General features: G+C 41.8%; 1 protein-coding gene across 1 annotated transcript in view; it reads right to left on the bottom strand.

The window, feature by feature from the left end:
* The window catches only part of CNOT1 (CCR4-NOT transcription complex subunit 1), a 138,214-nt gene that overhangs the window by 81,713 nt on the left and 35,363 nt on the right, over positions 1–21,138 (bottom strand). The window contains 10 exon segments of the mRNA XM_032230846.1: positions 728–871; positions 1,657–1,861; positions 3,132–3,282; positions 9,276–9,427; positions 9,668–9,790; positions 12,378–12,497; positions 13,528–13,768; positions 14,824–14,951; positions 15,524–15,694; positions 20,588–20,698. Of these exon segments, the coding sequence (XP_032086737.1) occupies positions 728–871; positions 1,657–1,861; positions 3,132–3,282; positions 9,276–9,427; positions 9,668–9,790; positions 12,378–12,497; positions 13,528–13,768; positions 14,824–14,951; positions 15,524–15,694; positions 20,588–20,698 (1,546 nt within the window).

The raw sequence follows: 21,138 nt of genomic DNA, 5'->3' as shown, positions 1-21,138 counted from the left end.
AATAAGTGAAGTATTTGCAGAATCAGTTGGGTAGTGGTTAAGATTAGAAACTGGGAATCTCTGAGTTCTAATTTTGTCTTAGGCATGAAGCCACCTGGGTGATGTTGGGCACTCTCTTGGCCCTAAAAAACAAGCAATGGCAAACCATTTTTGAAAATGTTGCCAATAAAACCAAAAAGGCTTATTCAACCAACGCACAGGAATATTTGTGCAGGTGGAAGAAAGGATTATTCAATATTAATATATCCTACAGGATATATTACAAAAATATTGGAAATTCCAGTAAGACAACAATCTAGCATACTGTGTGGCTCCAAACAGGACACAAAAGGTACACATTTTGGAATGGTCTTTGGATTCCCACACAATATGAGTGAACATCTGTGGGAAGATCTCAAACATGCTGTACATTAAAATAGTCTTGAGAACTGAACTGGAACAGTTCCTTAAGGAAATGGGAGGGGTTTTTCAAAAGAAAAGAAAAGAAAAGAAAAGAGAAGAGAAGAGAAGAGAAAAGAAAGAACAGAGAGACCTCTTTAGCCGGCTAAAGGAAATTTTGGGAGCTGTAATTTATTTTAAAGGGAGCGTTAAAAAGTACTGGCTGAAAGGGTGTCCACAGCTCTGCACCTGCCAGAGTCCTTTTTTATTACATATACAGCACCATCCACCCCTACAGCCTAAATCAACAAAGCTGTGGGCTGATCAACAATCAAACATCACCACTTACAAGGTTTCACCTTACTCTGCTGGAATGTTGGCTGGTTCAGTCCTGATGTGTTCAGCTTTCTTGGCACAAATGGATCATTATTCACTGCAGGGAGGCCAAGGTTCCCAGTTCCAATACCCAGACTACCTGTTGTGAGACCACCTACTGAAAAAAGAAAATTATTATTTCTGACTTTAGAACAGTATATTTATCCTTGAAAAGATACCCTTGATAAGGCCAACTGTTGATTGATTGACATTATATATCTATATCTACACAATTTATTTATTTATATTTCATATTTCTTAGCTGCCCATTCCAAACAGGCCTGGTGGTGCAGTGGTTAGAATGCAGTATTGCAGACAAATTCTGCCCACAGCCAGAAGTTCAGTCCTGACCGGCTCAATTCATCCTTCTGAGGTAAATAAAACAAGGACCCAGATTGTTGGGGGCAATACACTAACACTTGTAAATCACTTAGGGAGAGTGCTGTAAAGTATCATGGAGCACTATATAAATCTAAGTGCTATCGTTATTGCTATTTCCTTTGATATAATGATCCAATGTACAAAGGAGTGTTCAAATTATAGGACTGAAGGATTCTGCTACCCTAAAAATATAAAGGGTAGAGGTCAACGATAGTGATAGTTTTGTACATGCCAAATAGCACTAGTTATACTGAAATAGCTTCCTCTATTTTGCATGTATTCAGAAATGCATTATTGCAAATCCCATCTTCCCCCAACCCTTTCATCTGCAAGCTCAGAAAATTTGGGCTTTGGGAATAGGAAGCAGTATCCCTTCAAAAAGAACTGATTCTTGGGAACAGAAGGCCATCTGTAGAGTTTCTGGATACAAATAAGAAAATGTAACAAAGATAAGTTTCATCTTGTGAGAAAGGAGCAAGGGTATTTAATATCTGGCTCCAAAAGGAGGCTGAAGCAGAGTACCTGGAAGTTGCGAAGAAAGCCCACCAATCCCGCTAAAAGGTGCGTTCTGGGTTTGTGTAGAAAGCGGTGGAAATGCTTTTGCTGGTGACTGAGGAGTACTAAAAGCAGAACTCAGGTTTGGAGGAAATCCAGGCACACTCTGGGTATGAGGAACTGTTGGGCCACCTAAACTGAGAGATGCCATCCCAGCAGCAAGTGGATCAATCTGACAAGAATAAAACATCAAGGAAAAGAAAACAGTTATTTATATATTTGTATCAAATGGTTTATCATCTTTATTTAGATCACACCTGTCAAATCAGTAACATTTTGCATCAAATCCTAACATGATAGGTTTGTTCCTACCAACATAAGAAGAATCATGAAGATCAGATCCGAAAGCCCATCTGGAGTGGCCTTTTGTCCCCCAAATGCCAATCATCAGCTCTGAAAAGCTAAAAAATCAACTGGAGTTTTGCCTACAAAACTGGAAATTAGACGATACACAGAATGGCCCTAAAGACTGAAGGTAATCTACGCTCTGAGACTAGAAAGAGACAGGACATAAAAACAATAAGCAGAGGTAGTCAGAAAGGTTAAGATGAGAAATACACACAGCAGAGCTATCTGGAGAGGGAAAATGCCATAAGCCAAAGTGAACTTGGAATTGAAAGTGTACATAAATTAAAGCATAAATAAAGGACAGTTGGTGGAAAGCAATGAGTTTGACGCGGCCTCTGAACATATCAGCACAATAAATAAGAGTGAAGTCACTTTATCCATCAGAGACACTTCTGCAGAATTCTGTTGATGGCTTTTAGATTATAAATTAACTGTCAACTCTCAAAATGACTTTAGCTGAAGCCATTTTTTTTTACTTCGTTTCTTAGTTGCCATACATAAGGGGGGAGGGGAACTACAGGATATGGGGTAATTTCCTCCCAGATGCCAGACATAGTGATAAGGCCCATGAGAATCACGGTTGTCTCAATGTGACCTCACAACAGCTGGAGGGAGTAGCTGAGCAGCCTGCCATTCACCTGGTTGGTTAACATGACTAGTGACAATAGGGGGAAGGGAGTAATTACAACAAAACATTGGAAATATTTAGAGTTAATTTCATATTTGAATGTGCTAATATGATGTATCCAATATAAAATGGATCTTTGAGAAAATCCACAGCCTCAGAGTTCTGAGTTCATTCGGCCCATTACTTGGAACCATGACTTTAACATGCAAGACAACTTTCAAAGAGCAGTTCAGCTTGAGAGGCAAAGAGCCCTATTATCACAAGCCCTTACAATCTAGCACTGATGCTTGGCCTGAGAAGCTGTAAAGGGCTAATCAGGTTCAAAGGCTGTGCTTAACCTGCAAGGTAACATTCACCATGCCAAGAAAACAGGATGAACTCTTTTTCAATGAGACTGAATTCTGTACACCGAAAAACCAATAGGCAAAAGAACTATTTATCTGCTGCTCTCATGCTTGCTACATACCTGCAGAGGGGAGATGGCATCCAGGCTGCTAGCACTGGGGGGACGTCCTTTGGGCATCACGCCAGGCGGTGGCTGTCTGGCTTTGTTCACTACATTGCTGCAGTTCGCTACCATGGTGAGAATAGTTTCCGACAGCTCTTGTGATACACTTCTAATGGAGAAACCAAGTCATTTTTACTAATAATTACCAGAAAGTCAGTTTGTTTTAGTACTGTTCCAAGAACTACATTTGGTCCTGGCTATAAACATGGCTAGATGGAAAGGATAGCAAATTCTCTATCTTATTTATTTATTTAGTATATGGAGAATACATGGACTTATAGTAGTTCAAATATTAATGTCCAGTCCACTCAGCAATTCAAGTACAGGATAGTCGATGTTGAAAAAATCAGACATTGGGCTGGTGTAAGCTCTGGACATTCGGACACAATGAGACGGATATTTTGTCGAGTAGCACCACAATCACATGGAGGGATAGAGACAAGACCCCACTTAAACAATAAGTCCTGGCAGACACTATGTTGGGTACAGATTATGTTCAGAATTGATCAATGCTGGCGAAGAAGGTCAAAACCTGGCATCTTTTGTGTAACTGCCGGGACTAAAAGTCAGGGGTTCTACGAAGATGTCTGGCTGCCTTAGAACTGGCTTGTTTGAGCCTAGATCTCTTTCTCCCAATGCATTCTAATATCCTCTTGTATAACTGAGGGACAAAAAGCTCAACCTATTTTAACAGTTTTTTTCCAGTAAGCAAAAGCTGAAGGACATGAAAGAATCTCAAAGATAGCTGATGAACTTAGTTGTCAGGGATTGAGACGTTGGTTATGCCTACATCTAGGAAGTGAATGATTGTATTGATAGTTCCTTTTTATTTTTAAAAAAGTTTTGTATGGCTTCCCAACTTACAGCACAATTCTGGGCTGTCACAACAACAAACTTACAAAATCATAAAACTGTCTGAGGAGGAGCCAACGTTGCAACGATACAGACGTGCGGTCTCAATGCTCTGAGACCGCAGCCGATACTTTTGCCGCTGGATGGTCCAATCGAACCTAAACTGTCCCGCATAGATGGTGAACAGAAAGAATATGTCTTGCTGATCTCAGGGACATCGCAAAGTTCCTGATCAATGCAAGAGACGTTCTTCAAGCCAGCGACAAAAAATCCAGCCAAGGCTGATGAAGTCGGGGCGGCTCCAAAACGGAAGGATACGGAAAGAGAAAGTGTTTCCAGCTGGTGACGAATTTTTACCGTTTTAAGAGAGACTGCCTATAAAAAACTTAAAATTAATTTAAATTGGAGAACAGAAGAAATAAGCAGCGAAATTAAGTTTGGAATGGTTTTGGACAGTGAGTTATCTTACTTTTTAAATGCTATGTTGATGGATGGAATTTATGCAAGCTTTTTAAAACGAATGGATTAAGTTTTCTTCTTCTATTTTTTTTCTTTTATTATTCTTTGTAATCTATGGACTAAAATTCTCTTTCATTACTGTGGGTATTTTTCTAACTCATTCAAGAATAGGACCTTTTTTAAAACTTGAAATACAAAAAAGATACAAAAAGAAACAAAATTTTTTGCAACAATAACCCTGCTACTTGGAGGCTGGAGGTATTGGAAATGAAATACTTTTACTTTTCTTGCTGACTGTCCTGGTTTGGTGCTCCAAGGTCTCACTGCTTGTTTATAGAGAGTGATAAGAGGAAGGGCATGCAGATGTCCCTTTGAAGTATATCTTCAACCAGAGAAAAGTGAAAATAAAACTTTATTGTGAATCTATGCTTAATCTGATGAGTCCCCCTCGGGGGAAAAGGGCGGCATACAAATGAAATAAACAGTTAATCTTGTAAAAACCTTCCACGCTAGAGCAGCAGTGTTTGTTAGCTGGAGATAATGGCACAATTTCAACAGCAGAAAGAAACTTTAAGCCTGCAAAAGATATTTTTAGAAATTCAGAAATTCTCAAACACATTTGAGAGGACAGAGAAGAAGTTGGAAGACTTAGAGCACCTAACAGTAAAATATGATGAAGAAGTTGGAGATGTTTATCAAGTGGAAAAAGTGGAGGTTATAATCCTAAAAACCGAAGAGGAAAATGACCATAAAGAAATTAAACTTGCTGATATTTATGGTGATTGTTTTGTTTCTGGAAATGGAAAGAGTGGAATACTGAAAGAGGAATTAAATGGAGGGGAACTCTACCCCAGATGGCAAGACACAGAAGAAGAAAAAACAAAAGAATTTATGGATTTAAAGAGAGAATTTTTATTAGCAACATCATTGATAACACTACTGGCAATCAAAGATAAGCTGATTAAGGAAACAGAAGAAGGACATCGAAATTACATGAGAGATTTTATAAGCAAGGAGTTGCTAAGAGGAGTCCATACAAATTTGATTAAGGAGATGATTAGAGGACTGACACCACAAATGGCAGAAGACATGAGACTGTTTTGCTACTGGAAAGATACAGGTTGATAGATGGAAGTATGTAATTTAAAACTAGTTAAACTTAGTGAAATTTAGTGACAATAGATATAGTTAAATAATTGATAATGATAATAATGTATACAATGTGGAGTGTTATGATAAGTAATAATTGGATATGAATATTGAATGGTACCCATGAAAGGAAGATTAGAAATTTTTTTGGATTATATATAAAGGTTAATAAAAAAGAACTAAGTTAGATTCAATTAAGTCTTGATTATTAGGGGGAAAAATACAGGATATAGTCAAATAAAGGAGGGATAATGAGAACAACATAAATGTATTTAGAGAGATTTTTTAGAGATTTTATTAATATTTGTAGGCCGCCCTTTTCCCTGAGGGGACTCAGGGCGGCTCACATAAAATCGGGGATGTATGTATGTATGTATGTATGTATACGTACAACATAAGGAAACAATGTAAATTCTATACAGTGATTTGGAAAGAAGGGTTAGAAAATTTTGTTACTAAATATTATGGATGTTTAGCTAGAATAGGACATAAGGATTCAGTACTGTACAGGATGTCAATGCACCTCTATCCAGAGTCACAAAATGGTATAACACCAGACTGGGGGGACAGGGGGCAAAACCCAAAGCTCCTGTGCCGTGCCAGAGTTGAGTTGAACACTGTTCCTCACCCACCTCTCCCGGAGCATCTTACAGCCTCCAGGCACTCAGACATCCCTGCAACAGCATCATCTGCCCGGCTAGGGACTGGACATCCTCAACATACTGAGGATACTGGCTCTTGTGCCATCGATTGACTTTTCCCAGTGGCTTCATGTAGATATTAAAGAGGAGATGCAAGAGACATGACCCTTCAGGTACTCTGCATGCTCTCAAAAAAGGAGAAACATCGCCAAACAACATCTCCCATTCCTAGCCCGAAGCCAGCCCTGAAGGACACAATGGTTGATGGTACTGAAAGCACAAGAAAACACAGAGTGCCAGGATGATTGTACCACCCTGTCCAGTCTACCAAAGGTCATCTGCATTTGCAACCAATGCCATCTCAGTACTGTACACCAGCCTGAATCCAGCATGAAAAGAGTCCAAATAACCTATTGTATTTTTCGTACTGTAAGACGTGCCTACCTTTTGGAGCGGAAAACAAAAAAAAATCTGCCTCTGCCTCCCAGCAATTTGCGTCCTTGCAGCAAACAGCTTGGTCAGCTTCAGCACAGCCTGATTTAGCATGAGCATGCTGATTGGCAGTTGGATTGGACTCCCAGAATACCACCGATCAGCTGTTCCAGGCAGCGGGGATCGCCACTGGCCATCGCCGCCTCCGCACACCCCATTTTCAGCCTCTGCGTGCCCCATTTGTGGCCTGTTACAGGCACTGCCACCTACAAACAGGACGCGTGGCGGCGATCATGCAGCCTGAAACAACTAATTGGGGGTATTTGAGAAGGCCGATCCAACTGCCAATCAGGTGCTCGTGTTAAATCAGGCTGTGACACAAATTGCTGGGAGGCAGAGGCCGAAGGGTGCGGGCCAGTGGGTGGGTGGGGCTTTGGCAACATTTGCTCTATAAGACATCACCACCCACTTTTGGTGTGTATGTACCTATGCATCTTATTGACCAAAAAATATGGCATTTCCTCCAAGGCCCTCAATGGCCGAGTACCAATTCCCCCTCTCAACAATCTGTTCTAAAAATGAGTCTGAACTAAAGTTATCCAACACTGTTGAGTCCAAGGATGGCCTTCTGAGAAGGGAGCATGCTACAACCCTTCAAAAACTGATGATGCCACCCCCTCAGATGAAGAGGTAACCAAAGTGCTATCTATGATTCTACATTTCTGGGAAGTTACAGAATGATTAGAAGAAATTCAGAGGAAAACATCTAAGGATATGCCAAACCATGACAGGTTTAGATTGAAAAACCTAGGGCGGTCAGGCTGGAGAAAAAAAGATGATGGGAAGATATGATGAAATTATGTGGAGATTCATAAACAAAATAGGGAAGGTGGTCAAGAACTACCTTCTCCAACTACAGACACCAGATCCAAAATGGCAAGTTGCAGCTACATGTAATTTGTTTAAATATAGGAAAACTTCCTGACTGTAAAACATTGATGTGAATGTTGTGGGTACTTCATCTCTATATGGTTTAAAGGAGAGGGTTAACATGCTGTACATGCCTTCCAAAGGTCATCCACAGGTTTACCCAATGCCATCTCAGTACTGTATACCAGTACTGTATCCCAGACTGACAAGGGTCCAATAATCCACTTGATTCTCTGAAGTTGAGCAGTAACCATCCTCTCAACAGCCTTCCTCAAAAAGGAACTTTGGAGATTGGATGAAAGTTATCTAACATAATTGGGTCTAAGGATGGCCTCTTGAGAAGGGGTCACAGACCCTTCTGTCATTCACCTCATCATTTTACATGGAAGGAAATAATCTTATACTAAGCATGGTTACACCTAACTAGTACTTGGAAATGCATCAAGAGACTCCAGACAACACAGGGAAGAAAGCAGCACTAAAAACACCTCCATATTGCTGCCAAGAAAATTACCGTATTTTTCAGAGTATAAGACGCACCTTTTTCTTCAAAAAAGAGGCTAAAAATCTGGATGCGTCTTATACGCTGAATACAGCATTTTTTTGCCTCCTGAAGCCCCGCCCCTTCACCAAAATGGCTGTGCATACCCCTATGGAGGCTTTCATAGAGCTCCTGGGGGCTGGGGAGGGCAGAAGTGAGCAAAAAAATGGGCCGTTTTGCGCCTCCCAGCAGCACTCTATAAGCCTCCACAAGGGTGGATTTTTTTTGACAAAAATGGGCTGTTTTGGGGAGGTTGGCAGAGTGCAAAAACTTTTCCCCCCCTTTTGGGAAGCTCTTTAACTGATTGATGAGAATTACATTTATCAAGTGCTCTGCCAGTAGAAACAAAGTCTTAGGTGCTGCAGATTGTCAGCGATTTCCTTCTCCAGCACATGGATAAATACACTTAGAAACATCTACCTACCTACCTACTCTCTCCCTACCTATCTACTATATTTCTCTCTCCCCCTCTCTATCTATCTACGTACCTACCTACTCTCTCTCTCCCTACCTATCTACTGTATTTCTCTCTATTTCTCTCTCTATTCCTCTACCTACCAACCTACCTACTCTTTCTCTCCCTATCTACTGTATTTCCCTCTATCTCTTTCTATTTCTCTATCTATCCCACCTACCTACACACCTCTTTCTCTCTCCCTACCTACTGTATTTCTCTCTCTCTCTATCCCTTTCTATCTCTCTATCCACCCACCTACTTTAAAAAAAAACTTTTCAAAACCTTGGTGCATCTTATATTCCGAAAAATACGGTACCCAAGAAATAATGATGAATCCATTTTGACTCTGTAATATGTAAATTTTAAACGCAGATCCAATATGGGATATATAAATAGAAGAAAATATCATTTATTGGTTTAAGACAAATAATATTTTGCATATTAACAATGTTGAGGATTATCCATGTGTTCTATATTTAAAATTCATACCTCTTTTCAACTTTGTCCACAAAGTTCTTACCTCAATCTTATTAACCAAGTGGATGAGTAGCTGAGCCACAGAATATCACACTCTGAACTCCCCCTCCTCTGCTTTAGCCCCTAAACAGACATTCTTTTAAAGACGACCATAATTTGCTTACCCAGCACAAGCCTGAAGGCAAGCTAGCATTGTTGCTAGGGTCTCTGGTGGAAGTTGAGCACTTTTGGGCTGGTCTTTCTCTGGAGCAAGACCACCCAAGATAGAGGGACATCTTCTTTTCAAGAAAGTCATACAAGCTTGGATGAAGGGCTCCTAAGGAGGAGAAGTGCAAAACTGTAAGAGATGCATATAGTATCACGAAAATAGCTTCATATTTATAAAAAAAACAAATAAAGGCAGGAAATAAATAAATAGAAGTAGATAAGCATTGAGTGAGTTAAAGTTCAACACATTTCATGTCATACTTTGCACACATGAACAGGACATTTTAAAATAAGCAACGGTTTTCATCAGAAAACAATTTGCAGAATGAATTAAGAAAACCTTACTTACCCCATGCTCTCGAATTTTATCTGTGAGCCATTTGTCTAGTTTGAGGTATTCCCGCCGAGAGGCAAGGGCAGCAAGGTCAATAACAAAGGCAAATGGAGTACCATTCAGCAGCATAGACAAAGCCTAAAAAAAAAAAAAGCTGCTAGTCCATATGGCAAGCCTGACTTCTCTACTAGCCTTCCTGGCCTTCCTGTAGTGGTCTGCAAATTCATTTCCACTGCACAGCATTTGTGGTGGGAAGAAAGCAACATGTCTTCCCAGGTGGAAGTTCTTTGGGAATCCTAAAAATCCTAAAAAATAGCAGGGTGAATGTAGGGTGTGTGCTAGAGAAATGAATGGCCCCAAGAAGGACATGTCTGCTGAAGACGGAAAGGTGTTCAGAAGCAGAAATCTAGTCATCCTTCTCATTTTTCCTTCACCTGAAACAATCGTCATCTTCAGCATCACAATTGGTGGCTATATCCTTCTAGTTCAGATTTACCATTGTTTCACCCTGGACCAGGAACTGCAGGTATTTTGATGGAGCTCTCAATAATATTGGAATATACTGAATATTTGAAAGCTAATATACTGGAAGAATGAAAGCTAATAGTTTGTAAAGGTTCCACCACAAATCCGCGAAGCCCTTCTGCGCGGAGACATAAGCGCGAAGACTAATTCGCGCCATTCTAAGCGCTAAGGAAAAACGCGACCCTACCGCAATGACATAATCGCGGAGGGCAAAATTGCGCATTCCCAAGCACTCAGTACCCTAAACCTAACCCTAAACCTAACCCTAAACCTAACCCTAAACCTAACGCTAAACCTAACCCTAAAACAAACCCCTAAACCTAATCCTAACGCTTACCTTAAATGAAGTCGGCTTTCTACCGCGGCGCCGTTTTAAAGCGTCCTTCTGTTGCCGCGCTGTTGTCGTGGCGGTGATGACGTCGCGGCTTTAGCGCCGCAATTTTGACATTCGCGCTTATGTCGTGCCACGGTTTGTAAATACCATCTCACAAACTACTAACTAACAATTAATTAATTAATTAGTGGAATAACTTGCCTCCAGAAGTTGTGAATGCCGAACAGTGGAAGTTTTTAAGAAGAGATTGGACAACCATTTGTCTGAAATGTTATAGGGTTTCCTGCCTGAGCAAGCATTAGACTAGAAGACCTCCAAAGTACCTTCCAACTATCCTACCCTACCCTACCTTACCCATATAACCGCTAATGGACTATTCTAAATAATAACTAATGGACTAGAAGATCTCCAAAGCAAATATAATTATTTGAGAACTGAAGTACCTTGTTCATCTGTCAAATCCAACATCAATGTATTATATTATGGCTACCTAGATTCTCTTGCACAAACTGGGGAATAGTTTGGCTTGGGAGCAGCTTAAGTGCAGGGCTGTCTCTCCCCAGATGTATCTACCTATCCCATTAGATCCAGGAGGGCCATGGTCTGTATTCAATCTACCAGGGAAGTAGACTCAGGATGAGATCTTTTCTTCTGGAACACATTCCCCTGGAGAACATACTCACCCTAACCCTGCTGGCCATTTTGAAAGAACTTAAAAGATCTGGTTTTGTTACTAAACCTAGGCTAAGCCCAAATTATGGTTGCAGATTTTTTTTCTCCCCTTGATATAATGTTTATTTCCTTTTTTGTTCTTCTTGTTATTTTTATCCTCTTTATATATGTGGTCTGTACACATACACAAAAGCTATCATTAACAAACACAATCAAGTCATTAGATAACAAATATGCAAGACATTCAGAGTAAAAATGTTCAGAAAACACAAAAATCTATTTAAAAATAAGTAAATAGCCACTGCACCACAATGGCTCTTATCATATATGTCAATAATGTCACTATTATATGTTAATATTGAGATAAAGTATAAAATCTATGAAAATTTAATAGCTGTGGTTCCTGCTCTGATGTTTCATTATTTTAAATTTGGCTGTGATTTTTCTAATCTAGCAACTGAAAAACCTTGAAAAGTTTTACAGCATTTTAATTGCTAAAATTAAACAGATACATTCCTTATTTTTAAGTTTGGGATTCAATCTTCTAAATAAATGCAATATACTAAATCTGGTAGGCATTTAATTACTTGATTAGTAATGGTATTGTATGTCCCCAAGGTATTATGCCAAAAAAATACAGCATTACCGTACGACTGCTACTAGTGAAAGTATGGTCCTCTTTTTTACTATTTGGAAGAATAATCCCGATATATATGTCCCAGTCTAACTAGAGAAATATGGTTGAGTATCAATAGTTAAGTTCCCAATCTTTCATAAGAGCCTAAAGACCTGGCTCTGCCAGATAGCTTGGGGATCCAATAGCGGAGCATCCCAGTGGAGGTGGTTGAGCGATTAACAACAGCTACAACCTCCCCCTCATCCTGCCCCCACTCTCCCCATCTTTTAATAATTCATCTTTTATGATTGAGCAACCAATAAATTTCGCCAATAAATAAAATAAATAAATACATCTCAAAACTGTTGTTGAGGGAAAATAGGAGAAAGGTATGTTGAATATATCTGCTCTCTTGAGTTATTTATAAAAATAATAAAGGTGGGATACACTGACTTAAAGAAATGTGCACAAAAAAAACAACAACAAGCAGCTTTCCTCTGGGCCAGAACTGCATGTTTGGCACCAACACTAGTACTATAATGATCCAAAATAGAAGCAACAAAAAAAATTAGACTCACCTTCAAGTCTTGGGCCACATCTAGAATACGTGATAATTTTGCTTGGTCATATTGTTCTCCTCTCATGTACCATTCTGCCATGGCATGCATGATGAGCTGACGAATCGAGGGGGACTGACCCTAAGAACATAGTTAAATGTTAGTCTATTCCCATAATTAATTAGTTGTTGGCTTGGTGAAAGAGACCAGATCCTTGCTTCCAGAGGTGGGTGTCACATAATATAACAACCGGTTTGCCCAGGACCGAAAATGTGAGCATGCTGGCTCTCCTTTATTCCTGGCTCTGCTAAACATCAAAGAGAGCTGGGAAATCATCAGGCTATTTAGAGTGAACTCCAACACTCTAGACCAGGGGTGTCAAACTCATTTTCACTGAGGGCTGCATCAGCATTGTGTTTGACCTCAGGGGGTCTGGGTGGGTGAGGTCAGGGTGGGCATGGCCAGCTCGATGTCACTTGTGTCGAGGGTGCCTGTGGTGGCCTAAGAGCTCTGCAAGCAAAAATGGGCTCCTGAACTCTGTTTTCGGCTGCAACGACCACCTGCAACCCTCCGTCAGCAAAAACCGATCTCGGGAGGGCCACCTGCAGCCTTCACGAGCTCCGTTTTCAGCTGCAGCAGCCTCCTGCAACCCTCTGCCAGTGATAACAGAGCTCAGGAGGGCCACATGAGGCCCTCCCAACCTCCATTTTTTGCTGGCAGAGGCACCGCGAGCCGGTCTTTCGCTGTTTCCACGCTGGCCCTTTAGGCCAGATCGAAGCACCCCACAGGTCGGATACGGCCCCTGGGCCTTGAGTTTGACACCCCTGTTCTAGACAATCTCTCTCAATGACTTCATAGCATACAACAGGGTCCCCAACCCCCGGCCCACAAATCGGCCACCAGTCCACAGCGTGCCAGAAACTGGGCCACACAAATGAGTGAAGCCCCATCTACAGACATGTGGGATGCAGGCAGACTGCGTAACCACGTCTCCCCGGTTCACAGAAATGCCTCTTTCCACATAGCCGGTCCTTGGTGTTGAAAAGGTTGGAGGCCACTGGCATATTCAACAACAGAGTGCAGCTCGAAACACATCACATAACTTAAACCATACTGACACCATTCTTCTGAGCCCAAAGAAAAAGCAAGAGATCTCCACTTTTGCCCTTACCTGCCCGTGCCATGCATAATGCAAGATGATAGCAGAATTTGGGTGGTTGCCAAGGAAAATGGGCATAAGTGTGGAGATGAGTTCATGACGCAAAGTATGCCAAGAAGTGTTGATCTGTAGCAAAGCCAAGACCAACATATCTGGACAGTGCTTGATAGGGAAACTGAAGAGCTGCTTGACTTGTTCATACTGGCCCACCTCTGCCAACCGCAACAGGGACTCAATCAAATCTAGGCTCTTCCTAACAAAGAAGAAACAAAATTGAAATCTATGAGCAAGTTCGCATGACTTTAGCTTTACTTGTGACTATCAAATACTTCTACATTTATACTTGCAATGAAAATGCTGCTATCCTTTGTACACATCAATGAAGATCACCTTCTAATAAAATCCCATTTGGATTCTTAGAGTATAATGTCCCACAGGAGACTGCTTTGAAAAGTGTACAACTGGCCCAGAATATGACAGCCAGATTGATCCTGCACCTGCTTATGATGTACATTGGATTCCTTCCTAAAATAGCTAGTCTGCTTCTGGATGCAATTCAAAACACTAATTATCGCACAGAAAATCCCACATTTCTGAGACCCAAAAGACTATATTCACTTTGTACACTGGAAATATTTGTGAACTGGCTCTTTTAAAGAGTTTTAATTGTCCTGAATTATTCTGGTGTTTGACTACATTTATCAGTGGAAAGAGCTTGAAAATAAATGTTCAAAGCTTGGAAAAGGAAGGCTAAAAATTAAAAACATAGGCTGCGAAGGCTTCAGAGTTACATAAGTCCCTCCTAGAGTCTCTCATCTCTCATGATTGCAAAGTATAAAAAATAGGATCATCCATGGAATTTACACATCTAATGTTTATGCAACTGATTATAGTCTAGCCAATACATTTAGTGCTTGGAACTATTCCCCTACTAACCTTACAATTTAATTTATTTAACATATCACCTTTATTATTTTTATAAATAACACAAGGCCGCAAACATACCTAACATTTCTTTTTCTTTCCTTTTTCCCCATAGCAACCCTATATGGTAGTTTGGATTGGGTGAGAGTGACTGGCCCAAAGTCACCGAACTGGCTTTCGTGCCTAAAGCGGCACTAGACTTCAATGTCCCCTGGTTTCTATCTGGTGCCTTAACCAAACTGCCCCTCTTTGGTTGATTCATATAACTATCTGTGCTTTTGCAGCTTCAAAAAATTATTTCCATCAGAGAGGTCTCATGATAAATCCTGTCCTCACTATGACCCGGCCAAGCAAGTGCATTTTAAGAAAAGCAGTGCTGCTTACCATGTGGCAATTTCTCGATTATCATCCTCAGGTGGTGCTTTCAAGATCTCCGTTGAAACAGTATGACAGGGATAGTCAGCAAAACAGAAGATCTCTGGGTTAATGAGGGAATACTGAATGAATGAGAGCTGCAAAAAATGACATCATTGAAACCATCATTTCAGGCCTTTAACCACATTACATGTGGATCATCTTTTCCTTCACATTTTGTCCCCATTCTTATGCATTTAGAATATTTTTTTATTTTTCCTGCTGGCTTCAGAACAAAATTTAAAAAATCAATTTATTCTCTTGCCACAAACCAATGTATCATTTGTAACACTGAATTATTGCATTATTAGAAAGGAGAAAAATCTCTATGCCTAAAGCTCAGTTTCTAAAGCAAATATTTTATTCCTTGCAGCTCTCAAAGTTAAGTTTAATTTTAGTTAATATCTATGATTAGTAAAGATGTTGTGATTGTTGATATTTCCCTTGCTAGAAATCCTAATTCTTTGAAATCTAATAATATGTACTGATAGTCCCAAGTATTCATTCACAAGCTTATCATTTGAAAGATTAGCTATTTTAAAAAAAATCTAGATCATATTACACCCAAGTAAAGACTCGTGAATTAACAAATAAGTAAATCTCATAAACAGTAGTATAGTCATTAGAAAAAAAATGAAAATGGGGGAAAAAACAGAGAGCTGTATTTTACCTGGCCTTCGGCATGTTTCCAAGGTCTGTATATTAGGTCAACTGGAAAAACCTCCAGTCCTAATCCTCGCTGAACTCCAAATACTACAATTTGCAGGCCCTTGCTATCACGAATTTGAAATCCAGGGTGGTCTAGCTCATAGGTTACTTCCTTGAAGTTTAAGGTTGGGTTCTGCAGAGGATATAAAGAGGTAGTAGTTTAATATGCAATATTTCCCACTTTTCCATGGATTAACGTAGCACAGTCAGCCTCCCAGAAGATAAAAAAAAATCAAGAAGAGTATGCTGGAAGGAATCTGATTCCCCTCCCTTGCCACTGATGATGTTTTAGGTTTCCTACATGAAGAGCAGCTATCCACAGCCTCGGAAATCAAGAAATTAGACTCCAGGCCCTCTGCAAGGGAAGGAGGAGCCCCACCTCTGCCCTGGACCAAAGGGAGGCAGTGACTGCAGATACCCTTACTGAGAGAGGAGTTGAAGCAGCCTTCTCTGACTGGATAATTTGTCAAGAGAACAAGTCAGCTCTTCCTCCCTCAAAGACATATACGGTATGAACAAAAAATATTTTAAGACTCTTTACATCCACTGAGAGTTAGCCCATTCTCTTGATCTACTAGAGAATTCAAATGACTCAGCCAGACACAAACTTAAGGACATTACAAGGATCTATGAAGGGCTGGAAAGAAAAATGGAGGAACTAGATCCAGAGAGAACAAAAAATGTATTGGAAGCCATCAAGTAATCATCATACACTGCAAACTTTAGGTTTTTGGATAATCGGACACATTTTCAAGGCAGCAGACTCCTGGCAAAAGATGGGCTGCATCTCACAAAACTGGGAAGAATATGTTTGAACGACAACATGCAAATCTGAAAGCTATGGAGAAAGGAGAAAATAGTCCAGAAAACAGCACGAGGTCAAGCACTGAGAATGGGATGGGGTTGGAAGAAGTCTGCAGAACACAGAGGCACCCAGGATCTCCATGTTTGCTATACAAATAACACACAGCATGGAGAAGAAGCAAGTTCTTAACCAGAAAAGGCTGGCTTAGCAGGCATTACTGAAACACTTGGGAACACTCCTGAATGGTATGTAAGGGCAGAATCTATTCAAAAGTAAGAGCAGACAGAAGGATGAGTAGCACTCTATGTGAAATTGCACACATACTGAAAACCAGCAAAAGGTCCAGTTCAGAGCATCTGGGTTATATCACAGGCAGTAATGGGGTTGGAGTTGTCACGTAGCAGAAGACCTGGATAAGATCTTCTGGACATATGACAAAGTTTTCAAGAGAGGCTGCAATGAAGGATCTCTATGCAATCTAGGACACAAGATCTATGGTCTCAGGAGAGTCAATTTTAACCAGCTTGGAGAAGGACTAAACTGGATCCCATGGAAAACCTCCTTCAGCTCAAACAGTGTACACAGATCCTGGAACTTGAAGGCTGGAGTCAACCTTGAGCCTGGTGAATGCCAAATTGGAGTCAGCAGAAGTAACCTCCAGTACTGCACTCTAACCACTGCGCCACTGCAGTACAACCAGGCATCGCTCCAAATGAATATGGGGGCAATTTAGGAAATCATTGTGGTGGCATTTAAATTGAACTAAGAGTTAAAGGAGATCGAGAGCAGGGGTATCCAACAGGCCGTGGCCTGTTCGAAACTAGGCCACAGAGGCTGGGCAACTGAAATGTGCATGAATTTTCTCCACTGCTTGAGGAAACTTCGTGAATGATCACAAGTGCCCTCTGCTCTAGTGCGAGTATGGGTGGAAAACATGAGTGGAAAGCATACACACTGCTCACATAAAGCAAAGGCACAAAAGGGGGGTGTTGCAGAAAATAGGAGGGGAAACAGGGAGCTTTACTTTGGGGGCCTGGAATAAATCAAACCCTTAACATGATAGCAAACCCTAGGAAAGCATCAGGATTACTCCAAATCACTGGACTACCACAAATGAGTTTAAATCACTAAGAACAGTTCCTGAATGAACTTGGGACTGTCAGTTTGGTGCCTTCTTCTCTGATCATCTATTTTATGGAGATTCTCACATCCAGGTCACAGTTGTCCCAAAGGTGTTTTGCCAACTCCTAAAGTTGCCATGGTGAGGAAAGGGGGGGGGGGAAACACATTCCACGCATACTTTCGGCTAGAATCAGATCTCAGATTACTGCAGCAGATTTGGGAGGGGTGCACCTCATTGGGGAATGTGATTTATGAAACAGACTGAGGGAGGGAAGAACAGGGGGTAAAGTTCAACTATAACTCAAATAAGACTCAGATCTGACTGTAAAAGGTCTTGCCAAAATAAATGCTCCTAATAGATGACTTATTTTCTTTTGAAATTTGGCTCGAGACTCCTGAATCAATTAGGGCATTTTTGGAAACCTGACATGTTTTTTCAAGACGCACTGGACTTTGTTTTTTCTTCAAGACAGTTCGCTTCTCATCCAAGATAACTACACTGCTGAGCTGAAACCCTGCCTACCAACAAAGAAAAGGGAAATGGAAAGAAAAGAACCAAAACACACCAAGGAAGCCATCAGAACATGTGACTATCCCAAGTGGGCCTTCATCAAATCCTCCAAAAAGACCCAGTAGGAGCTTCAAAGCATACAAAGAGACAATAAATGAAGGAACATTGCCATTCCATACATTGCAAAAATATTGGAAAAGCTCAGGAGGATCTTCAGCTAACACATATAACATATGTGCACACTTCAGGAAATACCCAGAAGCGCCCCGGCGAGAACAGCTGGGAAAATAGGAGCTCTGCCAAGCTACACGAAAAGCCAGCTGGCAAGCTGTTGTTGAGAGGTCCTTTGTGGACTGGAACCATCCTGAAGGGACGGGGCACAAGGAGAGGCGCTTTGGATGCCTGCAGGGAGCGAGGCAAGCTCCCCAACAGGTCTGACTCAAAGCTCTCTGGAGCCCTTCTTGACCTGGCACCTGGGGACAGGGCATCCGATGAAATAGCAATAGCAATAGCAATAGCAGTAGACTTATATACCGCTTCATAGGCCTTTCAGGCCTCTCTAAGCGGTTTACAGAGAGTCAGCATATTGCCCCCAACAATCTGGGTCCTCATTTTACCCACCTCGGAAGGATGGAAGGCTGAGTCAACCCTGAGCCGGTGAGATTTGAACCGCTGACCTGCTGATCTAGCAGTAGCCTGCAGTGCTGCATTTAACCACTGCGCCACCTTGGCTCTAAAATGTCTCGAGGGGCTGCAAAATATTTCAAGCGACCACAAATGGGTAGATCTGTTGGAGTGTCACTTGAACCTATGAAAGGGCTGGTTATTGGACCCTTGATATGGCCACCTGGTTGGAGATTGCTGCTGTTGCTGCCTACCTCTGTTCCTGAACCTTGATCTGTCCTGAGATTAGTCAGGCCCTTGAAGGTAGTATCGATGATACTGGGATGCATTGAAACCCGGATCTCCCGCCTGAAAGGACTGTTAACCTGCGGTCGGCTTGTCTGTATGTGTATGGGAGAACCTTACGCTTGTCCCTAGTCTCCACAAGGATGGGATCTAGTGCCTCTCCAAATAGTGTGTCACCCCTAAGGACGCAGAAGCCAGGCCCCATTTGTAATGCATGTCCGCCTGCCAGTGGTGAAGCCAAAAGAGACATTGGGCCATCACATTAGATGCAAACCTGGCAGCATTAAGAGTTGCATCAGAGGAGAATTCCACGGCTGCTACCAATTTGTTTATGTCCTGGTGCAGCTGCAGATTCTCAGCTGATAGTCTGGCCTGCAATTGTCTAAGCCAAACCAGGGAAGTTGGTTTATTAAAAAGGAGGCAGCTGTAGCCGCTCGAAGCGTCCAGGCGGCTGCCTGATGCGTCTTGCAGAGTGTCTGCCTTGCGGTTTTCCGCCTTTAGCCCCTCCGATACAATGGATGGTACAATGGTAGATGAGGGCAAGGAGGCTATGGGAGGATCTACAGTCAGGAGCTGCTGGAGTCCCCCTCCCTCAGGCCCGGACCGCAACTGTAAAGTTTCCAGTCATTGTTGCTAGGTGGAAGGATGGAACCAGGCTGGGTCCACTTCTCTGGATGATGGCCAGGAACAGCTTTGGAGATAGTATAACTTCCTGTTCAGGGACCTGCTTTGAAAAGAGGCGCTCTGTCGGATCCAACCCCAACAAAGCTTCAGCTGGGACAGCAGTACATCCCATATTGGCCATGGTCATGGTCTTGTACAAAAGAGATTTAAACAAGGGGGATCGGGAGAGTCCAGAGAAAGCAGGTCTGTCAGGCAGCGGCCTCTCATCCTCCAACAATTCCTGTTCACCTAGATCCGTGGCACGCAGAGCCCTCACTGCGGGTACGTCAACCATTCCAGCCCAGCTCCACTAGCATGCAAATGCAGGCGTGCCTCCCGCCAGCCAGCTGGTTTTCGGGCCAATGCCGAGGGCAAGGGACGCATGAGCATGCGCGGAGGGGGGGGCACTCACACTGCGCAGCAAATTCCGGTGGGCTGGAAGTGAGTGTGAATGGCTTGGAGACTTATCCACATCTGAACTTGCAAACTGCCAATATTGCCTGGGTTTCGCCCTCTCTTTCCTGTGTGGGTAAGTCCCCAAACTTAGAATGCGGTGTGTGTGTGTGTGTGCACACACATGCTCAGCTGCCAGCAGTTTGGGAAGGTGGGGGGCTTGTGGGGCACCAAACTGTCCCCATGTCGAGTTAGCCAGGGCAACTTGCTCCACCCCCAAGTCAGTTGCGCCCAGTGATCGGTGTCGAGCCGGATACACCCACCCGGTCATGCCCAGCTGGGATCACCCAGCCACACCCTCCTGGCCATTGTGAGTCATCATACTCTTATATGCAACTGTCTTTTGAGGGCAACCATAATGCTGATGCAACCCTCAATGAAATTAAATTTGACACCTCTAATCTAAATAAATAGCATGCATGTGTGGCAAAGGATATTTTTTTATCAAGACAAAAAAAAAAAAACTGCAACTTGTGCCACAACAGTAACACCCCAGTAGTCATTAAATGAGCAATAGTTTCTTAATTCCAGAAATACATTTGGGTTTCATTTTATGAACATACCAGTTCTTTAAGCACATCAATCAAAACTTCAACATTCCATGGATGAGTCCTGTGTTCCATCATTTTATCTCTTCCATCACTCCAAATTCCACTTCCAGGGGCAGAAATAGACTGCAAATTAAACATGTACATGCATGTTTATATTACTTTTAGAGAGTAAATGTATTTTGGAGATGAATAAAATATTTAACTCATGTAGATGGATTCATTCTCCCAGCTCCCATGAGGTAAACTTTCAAAGCATGTCAAAATTTGTAGCAAAGAAACCCGCTTTTATCCTTTTTTCATTTACATTTATTATCCTGACAAATCATATTTAAATAAGTCTTCCTCAGCCTACTGATAAACTTTCTAGGCAAAAGTACCGTTGGATGTCCACTTGCAGACCTAACTCTGTCCGTGATTGGTATTCTGTCCCAATACACCACCTTCTGCCTTCATTTTATATTGCTAAACCATCCTGCATTAATGGCAGCTGTAAGACACCAGTAGCGACCACTGAACTAGGGAAGGAGCTGCCATGATCTCCAAGCACGTATTCAACAAACTGC

This window comes from Thamnophis elegans, chromosome 14 (assembly GCF_009769535.1).
Source record: "Thamnophis elegans isolate rThaEle1 chromosome 14, rThaEle1.pri, whole genome shotgun sequence".
NCBI lineage: Eukaryota > Metazoa > Chordata > Lepidosauria > Squamata > Colubridae > Thamnophis > Thamnophis elegans.
This window is presented reverse-complemented; position numbering and strand designations above follow the sequence as displayed.